General features: G+C 49.8%; 1 protein-coding gene across 1 annotated transcript in view; it reads right to left on the bottom strand.

The window, feature by feature from the left end:
- LOC308154340 (sterile alpha motif domain-containing protein 10-like) overlaps nucleotides 1–6,169 on the bottom strand; it is a gene marked incomplete at both ends in the record, with an annotated part of 8,464 nt that extends 2,295 nt beyond the window's left edge. Inside the window, 2 exons of the mRNA XM_080527503.1 lie at nucleotides 2,034–2,218; nucleotides 6,157–6,169. Of these exons, the coding sequence (XP_080383629.1) occupies nucleotides 2,034–2,218; nucleotides 6,157–6,169 (198 nt within the window). The remainder of the gene's footprint in view (nucleotides 1–2,033; nucleotides 2,219–6,156) is intronic.
- Nucleotides 6,170–9,806: the final 3,637 nt, after the last annotated feature.

Here is a 9,806-nt window from a genome sequence, read left to right as displayed (position 1 = left end):
TCCGCGTCAGACCCAGGGGAGGCTGGGAGGCTACTGGAGGTAGAAATGGGAGGCGGGGAATAAAGCATGGTATCACAGACGTGTGTTTTGATTTAACCCCTTTCCTCATCCTGTCCCACACACACACACACCCATGTGTCACAGTGAGCCCTCCTCCATCCTCCGTTTTCTACCTCCCCCAGCCTCCCCTCTGATGTGGGTCAGCCTCCGGACTCCTTCACTCTGTTGGGATCCGTTCAGGATGAAGAACCTCTGGGAGCCAATCAGACGAGGCCTTTGATCACTCATTCACTGTTAAAAAATCAATGAGCTCAGTGTTCCTCTCTCTCTCTCTTCCTCTCCCTCTCTCTCTCTCTCTCTCTCTCTCTCTCTCTCTCTCTCCCTCTCTCTCTCTCTCTCTCTCTCTCTTCCTCTCTCTCTCTCTCTCTCTCTCTCCCTCTCCCTCTCCCTCTCTCTCTCTTCCTCTCTCTCCCTCCCCCTCTCTCTCTCCCTCTGGGGCTGGGGGAGGTAGAACACCAGGGGAGGCTGCCCCGGTATATAAACTCCTCAAAAAAAGTTCGGAAACGTTATTTCGGTCGGTTATTCTTCCCCTTTAATAACACCAATTGGTATTGTGTTTTATATCGTTGGAAAGCCTGATTAGTCACCTTTACAACGAGGTACATCTTGTACGGATCATGCATTCGTGGAATGAGCAACACTGCTAAACGTATGGGTATAATGTTCTATCCATCCCATAATGTGTGTCCAACCCAGTCATCCCCAGACCCAGCTCCACCCCGCCCTGCTGTACATACTAGAATGGGAGCGCCTCTATTTAAAGCTGTCCTGAAAGGCCGTGAGTGCCCCATGGCCCTCTGGGTAAACAGCGTGCTCCATTCTGCCTGCTGACAAAGGGCTCACATCATCTGAACAATGGACGGTGGCCTGGAAAGGCCATTTATCATCTAATGGCTTTCCATCATTCTGCTGTGTGTAGAGAGCAGGGGAGGCTGGGGGAGGCTGGGGGGAGGTTGGGGGAAGCTGGGGGAGGCTGGGGGGAGGCTGGGGGAGGTTGGGGGAAGCTGGGGGAGGCTGGGGGAAGCTGGGGGAGGCTGGAGGAGGCTGGGGGAGGCTGGGGGGAGGCTGGGGGAGGCTGGGGGAGTTAGACATCGGAGGATGGGCTCATTGTTCAACTTGTAAGCAGGGCTGCATGAAATAGGTCAATACATCCCTCTATCATCCCTCTATCAACTCTCTATCATCCCTCTATCAACCCTCTATCATCCCTCTATCATCCCTCTATCATCCCTCGGACTAGACAGAGGGTAGAAGATGACAGGAAGAAGACATGAAGAGACAGGCGTGTGTTCGTTCTGTCAGTGTGGGTGACTAACAACACACACATGAGGTCATGTCTTTGGCATGCTGGCATTTCCCTCTCTCTGTCACCAGACCAAGCAGACAGGTCTGTTTGTTGTGCCGCACAGACAGTCTGGATACAACATGTTTTAAACAACGTGTTGAAGTATTCATGACTTCATGGCTTCACTCAGCCTTGTTGACATCAGTCATCAAACAGACCAAGAGGATGACGTAACCCCTTAGACACTATACGCTTCTGGCTTTAAGGGGTTATGTCATCCTGTTGATCTGGTTGATGACTGATGTCAACAAGGCTGAGAGAAGCAGAAGTCGTGAATATGTGTGTGTGTGTGTCTGTGTGTTAGGGTGTGTGTGTGTGTGTGTGTCTGTGTGTTAGGGTGTGTGTGTGTCTGTGTGTTAGGTTGTGTGTGTGTGTGTGTCTGTGTGTCTGTGTGTGCCCATCCCTTTAAAAAGCAGCTCTGCCCGTCCCTTCAAGAAGCAGTCCGGCCCATCCCTTTAAGAAGCAGGCCTGCTAAGCTAAGCTAAGCTACACTAAGCTAAGCTAAGATAAGCTATGCTATGCTACACTACGCTACACTACGCTACACTAAGCTACACTAAGCTACATTAAGTTACGCTAAGCTACGCTACTGCAACTCCCCAGCGGTGTGTGGTTGACGTGCTGTTACCTGCAGGCTGCTGCGCTGCGTCCCCGGCTGCTGCAGCAGCTTCACGGCGCGCCCCCCCGCCGTCCTCTGGCCCCGCCCCTCGGCCCAGGTCAGGCTGGCCCCGCCCCTCCGGCTGGGCTGGCCGGCCTCCTCGGGCGGGCCGCGGTACTCCACCGCCGGGCGGCAGAAGCTGAAACTGGAGGCGGCTGGTCGGGGGGGGAGAGAGGGGCAGTAGAGGATGGAGAGAGGGTGGAGAGAGGGGGAGAGAGGGTGGAAAGAGGGTGGGGGGGTGGAGAGGGTGGAGAGAGGGGGAGAGAGGGATGGTAGAGGGATGATAGAGGGATGATAGAGGGATGATAGAGGGATGATAGATGGATGATAGAGGGATGATAGAGGGATGACAGAGGGGAGAGAGAGGGAGAGATGGGGGAGAGAGAGGGAGAGAGAGCAGATTAACATCAGGATCATATGGCTGCTGCTTCAGGTCCCTAACCCTGCAGGTCCTCTGAGAGGATAGACACACGTGGAACAGGAAGGGGTTCTAGAACAATCCGTAGAGAACGTCGACCCTGTTCTGTACACAACGCTGGTCTCTGCCAGAACAGGTCGACCTGGTTTACAGACGGAACATCCTCGGTGTTCCAGAACATCTGAGCTCCTGGGCTTGTCTTCCAACACCCTACCAGAGAACAGGTCATGTGAGTTTGAACAGGTCACACTTGAAAATGAGCCCTTGGGGCTCAATGTGTTTCTTACCTGTATAAATAAAGGTTAAATAAAAAAATAAAAAAAAGAGAGAACCTGAGATTGGCCAAAACTCATTTAAAACATTTAAATGAGACCTCAAAACTTATTTATTCAATCTCGCCTTTTAAATGTCTACTACAATTGTTGTTTTATCTCTATTGTTGTTTTATTTCTGTTGTTGTTTTATTTCTATTGTTGTTTGTATCTGTTGTTGTATCTCTATTGTTGTTTTATTTCTATTGTTGTTTTATTTCTATTGTTGTTTTATCTGTTGTTGTTTTTATCTGTTGTTGTTTTTATCTGTTGTTGTTTTTATCTATTGTTGTTTTTATTTCTATTGTTGTTTTATTTCTACTGTTGTTTTATTTCTATTGTTGTTTTATCTTCCTTATTTCTTGTTCCTTCATTGTGTCACATTGTTTGTGAGAAATGCGCTATACAAATAAAGTTTGATGTGATTGACTGTGCATAAAGGCTGGCAGCTCAGAGCAGAGCGTCACATACTTGTGGTGTTTCAGACGCCTTCCCTGTCTGTAATTAAGCTGCATCCCTGGGAGAGCTGTCCTGTACGGGAGGCGTGCCAGAGACACGTAAACACACAGGAGGCCCCCCCTCCCCTGGTGTTCTACCTCCCCCAGCCTCCCCTGGTGTTCTACCTCCCTCAGCCTCCCCTGGTGTTCTACCTCCCCCAGCCTCCCCTGGTGTTCTACCTCCCTCAGCCTCCCCTGGTGTTCTACCTCCCCCAGCCTCCCCTGGTGTTCTACCTCCCCCAGCCTCCCCTGGTGTTCTACCTCCCTCAGCCTCCCCTGGTGTTCTACCTCCCCCAGCCTCCCCTGGTGTTCTACCTCCCCCAGCCTCCCCTGGTGTTCTACCTCCCCCAGCCTCCCCTGGTGTTCTACCTCCCCCAGCCTCAGTGATGATCTCATTACTTGGTGGTTTCCAGCCAGACAGATAAAACCTGAGCTGCTCTTCAAAGGAATCCCAACTGCTACCTCCAACGCCTCAGAGAAGATTCCAGAAACTTGACACACGCACACACACATGCACGCACACACAGACACACACACACGCACACACATATACATACACACACACATACACACACACACACGCACACGCACACACAGACACACACACACACACACACATATACATACATACATAGATACATACACACACACACACACACACAGACACACACACACACACATACATACATACGTATACGCACACACACACACACACACACACACACACACACACACACGCACACACATATACATACACACACGCATGCACGCACACACACACACACACACACATACACACACGCACGCCCTCACATATACAAGGGAGTGCGGGACACACTAGTGATGGTGTTTCAGACGGGATTTGAACTCACAACCTTCCGATCACCAGTCCAACCCACTATGTGTGTGTGTGTGTGTGTGTGCTCTCATTAACATATCTCTCCTCTAATTAACAGTTTAGTTGAAGTGAGGACATGATACCAGAATACAAGAGTCTGATGAGATGAAAGGAAGAAAGGAAGGAGTGAGTTTGGGTCCTTAGCTTCTGCTCCTCCTACATCCCCCTCTCCCCCCCCTTCCTCCTCTGCCTCCCTCCCCTCCCTCCTCTCCCTCCCTCCATCCTCTGCCTCCCTCCTCTCCCTCCATCCTCTGCCTGCCTCCCTCCCTCCCTCCCTCCTTCCTATGTGTCTAAATCCCCCCCTCCCTCCCTCCTCTGCCTCCCTCCCCTCCCCTCCCTCCTCTCCCTCCCTCCTTCCTATGTCTCTCCCTCCATCCCTCCCTCCCTCCTTCCTATGTCTCTACATCCCCCTCTCCCTCCCTCCTCTCCCTCCCTTCTCTCCCTCCCTAGTGTAATGCAGGTGATGAGTCTGATTGGCTAACAGTACCGTAGTCTGATTGGCTGACAGTCCTGTGGTCTGATTGGCTAACAGTACCGTAGTAAATCATGTGACACAGGCTATGGATAACGTGTTGCAGGTGATCTGTCACCATGGCGATGGCCTGAAGGGACAGGGATGCTAAGTGAGATGCTTGGGATGACCCAACTGAAAAGGGTTAAGGTTTAATGTTAAGGTTAAGGTTAAGGTTAAAGTTAGGGTTAGGGTAGGGGTTCATGTTAGGGTGGTGTGGGGAGCATGGCGCGTTCTGGCCTGCAGAGGGAGCCAGACTGTCGTTTGGAGGGGGATAATGAGCTGATTACGGACAGGTGTCAGTGATCAGACTCCTTATCCCACTGGTCTATTTAACCTGTGTGTGTGTTTGTTCCCTCGGGAGAAGGAAGGTGGCAGGAAGTACCTTCCGCACGGAGACACACAGACACAGACACAGACACAGACACAGACACAGACACAGACACAGACACAGACACAGACACAGACACAGACACAGACACAGACACAGACACAGACAGAGAGCCACAACAACAGATCCCGAAAGGGGGTGTGGAGCGGAGACAGAGCCGAGAACTATCCCGAAAGAGGAACAGCTGGGCGGGACGCGGAGAAGCGGCCGCGCGCCAGTAGTGTTCTAGCGGACAGTATTATTATTTATTATTTGTTATTTTGAACGACGAGCTCAGAACGTCAGTGACGTTGCTGAGCCGTGCTGTAGCCAATAAATACGTATTCTACACCTGTTCCTCTGTGTCGACCTCCCTCTGTGCCTAGAGACTCTTACAGGTGGGTAGTGGATGTTTCAGCACTACTGAAGCATCAATTCTGCTAAATGTTTTCACCTGAAGCCGTCTAGACTCACCTAACCCCAAACCCTGACCCTGACCCTAACCCTAACCTTAACCCTAACCCTTACCATAACCCTAACCTTAACCCTAACCTAACCCTAACCTAACCCTGACCTTAACCCTAACCATAACCTTAACCCTAACCCTTACCATAACCCTAACCTTAACCCTAACCTAACCCTGACATTAACCTTAACCCTAACCATAACCCTAACCCTTACCATAACCCTTAACCCTAACCTAACCCTAACATTAACCCTAACCCTTACCATAACCCTAACCATAACCCTTACCATAAACCTAACCCTGACCTTAACCCTAACCTAACCTAACCCTGACATTAACCTTAACCCTAACCATAACCCTAACCCTTACCATAACCTTAACCCTAACCAAACCCTAACCCTAACCTAACCCTAACATTAACCCTCACCTAACCCAGCCAGAACCTAAACACAAACACAGGTACATCAGATGGAAGTCAGCTTCTACCTGCACTCCGGACAACACCTGGATATCAGACCAGATGACTAACGTACTAATGACTGACATGTCCGTCCGCATGCGTTATATTACTATAATTACTATATTACTATAACTATATTACTACATTACTATAGACTGTTACCGTCCACGGCCATGGAGCTGTGCGTCTCCGCGCGTCTCCGCGTTGCACCGTCAAAGCTCTAGAGAACGTGTCCCATCGCCAGGCTCCGGTGACCGACAGGTGTTGTCTCCGGTGGTCCGGTGGTGTGTGTGTCCTCCTCCGGTGGTGTGTGGGAGTCCTCCGGTGGTGTGGGAGTCCTCCCGCCGTGCCCCTGTCCCGCCGTGTTCAGAGTCTTCAGACCCAGGGTTAGGGAGGTGGGGAGGTGGGTCTGGGTGGGTGATCTCCGGGTGTCGGTCTCTGGAGCTCTGCAGAAACGAAACACACCTCCGGTAGAATGATTCTCCAACGAGCTCTCCGTAGTATAGCCTCCAGTCCCTCCCGGGTAAAGTTCATCTGCGTGCGTGCGTGTGTGTGTGTGTATGTGTGTGTGTGTGTGTGTGTGTGTGTGTGTGTGTGTGTGTGTGTGTGTAGGTGTGTGTGTGTGTGCCCGCGCGTGTCTGTCTGTCTGTCTCTCGGTATACGGAGTGTCCCGCTGGCGCTGTCGCTGGCGGACTGGCTCTACCAGTGCGGAAGTTCGCTATGTGTATAGGCTAAGTGTGTGTGTGTGTGTGTGTGTGTGTGTGTGTGTGTGTGTGTGTGTGTGTGTGTGTGTGTGTGTGTCTGTGTGTGTGTGTGTGTGTGTTATCTAGTCGTGAGAAGTGGCCGTACGGGTATTTCTCAGAGCTGCCAGGCAGGAGGAGCAGAAAGTGCCGCCCGGAGCAGCGGCCTGTAATTAACATCAGCGGAAGGAAAAAGAGAGGAGGAAAGAAAGAAAGAAAGACAGAAGGAGGAATAGAAAAAAAGAGGGAGCTCGTGAGCCCCCGGGGCCGTGGTGGAACTCCAGCAGCCCGGTGGGGGGGACGGGGGCGGGGGGACGGTGGACGCACATCCCTGTTCCAGCACGGCATTAACACTTTTCAGTCACTTTCTTTTAAAGCCGTATAGCATCAGAATTGCTCCCTCTCTCTCTCTCTCTTTCCCTCTCTCTTTCCCCCCCCCTCTCTCTCTCTCTCTCTCTCTCTCTCTCTCTCTCTCTCTCTGTCTCTCTGTCTCTCTCTCTCTCTCTCTCTCTCTCTCTCACTCTCTCTGTCTCTCTGTCTCCCTCTCTGTCTCTCTCTCTCTCTGTGTCTCCCTCTATCTCTCTCTGTCTCTCTCTCTGTCTCTCTCTCTGTCTCTCTGTCTCCCTCTCTGTCTCTCTCTCTCTCTCTCTCTCTCTCTCTCTCTCTCTCTCTCTCTCTCTCTCTCTCTCTCTCTCTCTCTATGTCTCTCTCTCACTGTCTCTCTCTCTGACTTTCTTTTAAAGCCGTATAGCATTTTTTGTCTGTCTTACATGTAACGATGAATTGAGAATCAAGGACCCCAATTGAAATAAGCCAGTGGCTTTCTTGGGTTTTTATCCTGTTAGTTGACCTTGTATGTAATATGTACTTTCATGTACCTACTTCTGCAAATCTTCTAATAAAGTTTTCAATCAATCAATCAAAGCATCAGAATTGATGCTACCATTCTTCTGTTCTTCAGTCCATCCCATGCATTACAACGAGCCCGTCCTCCGATGTCTACCTCCACCAGCCTCCCCAGTGCCTTGGACAGATACACCGCAGGATGTCTAACTATTGTTATCTTATTTACTTCTTATATTTGCTTTTATTCATTGTCATTTCGTGAGCTTAGAATGATAAGGTTCTATCTCCGTTTAGGGTAGTTCAGAGATATTGAGCGTCAAAGTTTTTACATTCCATTATGTTTTGTGAAATACCGTTGTATTTTATTAATTACTAACTCAAAAATGTCAACATTTTAAAAATAACACCACACAGGCGTTAATAAACACCTAATGGATCAGATTATGTAAAAAACTCAATTTTGACAAAAATGGAGATAGAACCTTATAATTCTAACGTCACGTTTGTATTGTCTATTTACGATGCTCCTCTTTTTTCTATTTTTATGACGTAGACCTATGTAAAGCACTTTGAATTGCCCCTGTTGTATGAAATGTGCTGTACAAATAAACTTGCCTTGCCTTTAATCAGAGGGGTTTGGGTTTGGGTTTCCAGTCATTGTGTTAGATAGAATCAGACCTTTAATTACTAGAATGAACCTTCCGCTTCAAAGCATCACGTGGTCCCCTCACAGCGTCTGCATATAGACACATCAAACCATCCATCCATCCATCCATCCCACCCTGTCTATTTGTATACAGTCGTTCTTGTAAGTCGCTTTGGATAAAATGCGTCTGAAGTTACAGATGTAAATGTAAATGTCTCTGGGGTGTAATATGTGTGTACGGTCTGGCGGACCACAGACCGCGCGTGGGTCTCGTGGGACAACAACAACAAACAGCGACTCTGGGGCTGTGTTCGAAATGGCATACTAGCATACTAGCATACTGCATACTAGCATACTAGCATACTACTTATACTAGCATACTACTCATACTAGCATACTACTACTCATACTAGCATACTACTACTCATACTAGTAACTACTCATACATACTAGCATACTACTCATAATTAATTACTAGTAACTACTCATACTAGCATACTACTCATACTAGTAACTACTCATACTAGCATACTACTCATACTAGCATACTACTCATACTAGTAACTACTCATACTAGCATACTACTCATACTAGTAACTACTCATACTAGCATACTACTCGTACTAGCATACTACAGTGTTTCCTCCAGGAATTTTTACAATGGTGGCGGGTAGCGGTGACCGCGCGTGCGCGATTTTTTCGCGTGCACGCGCGCTCAAAACAACGACGTAATTTCAGCCAAAACTCGAGGATGGCCCCAAAAAATAAAATGTTTTCCTGTACTTCTCCCGTGTGTCTCTTATTGTCTGTGTCTGCATGTTTTTCCAGCATGTAATTCCGTTGTCAATAAAAAAATCGTCTCCCACGACTCTTTCCGGACACGTTGGAATTTTTACCGTAACCCCCGGAGAACCAAAGTTATTAAGCCGCAAAGGGTGCCTCATTTACCGCTGCTGGAGGAAAGTACCGCTTACCGCTGACAGCGGGGAGAGGAAATATTTCTACCCGGGAATTCGCTCCTTGCTTTGTCCACGGTGATAGGAGTGGAGGATCGACTCCATTCAAAAACTTTTCGATTCCATGGCTTGTCCTCTTTCCGGACACATTGGTGGCTGCTCTCCGGGAGCTCCCGGAGCAGTTGGACGGTATAGTGGCGCTCTCGGTGCAGGTGGACAATCGGCGCCGAGAGCGAGCTCATGAGAAGGGCTCGTCACAGAGTGCTCCGTCCCAACCCCCTCCGGCTAGAGAGGCCGCCCGATGGTTTCCGGAGGAGACCACGGAGGGAGAGGAGGCCATGCAACTGGGCGCGGCACATCTCTCAAGCACGGAGAAACGGCGTCGGCTGGACGAGCGGCGCTGTTTTAGGTGCGGGCGCAAGGGTCACCGCTATGCCACCTGCCCAGGGACCTCGGGAAACGGGGCAGCCCGCTAGTATCGGGAGGGGTACTGGCGGGTGGGGACCTACCCTCTGGGTTTAACGACCCACGAACTTTTTTTTATGTAAGGTGCGCTGGGGGGACAGTATTCGTCAGGTTCGGGCACTCGTGGACTCGGGGGCAGCGGGGAATTTGATGGACGAA

Source organism: Nansenia antarctica, assembly GCF_963989245.1.
Source record: "Nansenia antarctica genome assembly, chromosome: 3".
NCBI lineage: Eukaryota > Metazoa > Chordata > Actinopteri > Argentiniformes > Microstomatidae > Nansenia > Nansenia antarctica.
This window is presented reverse-complemented; position numbering and strand designations above follow the sequence as displayed.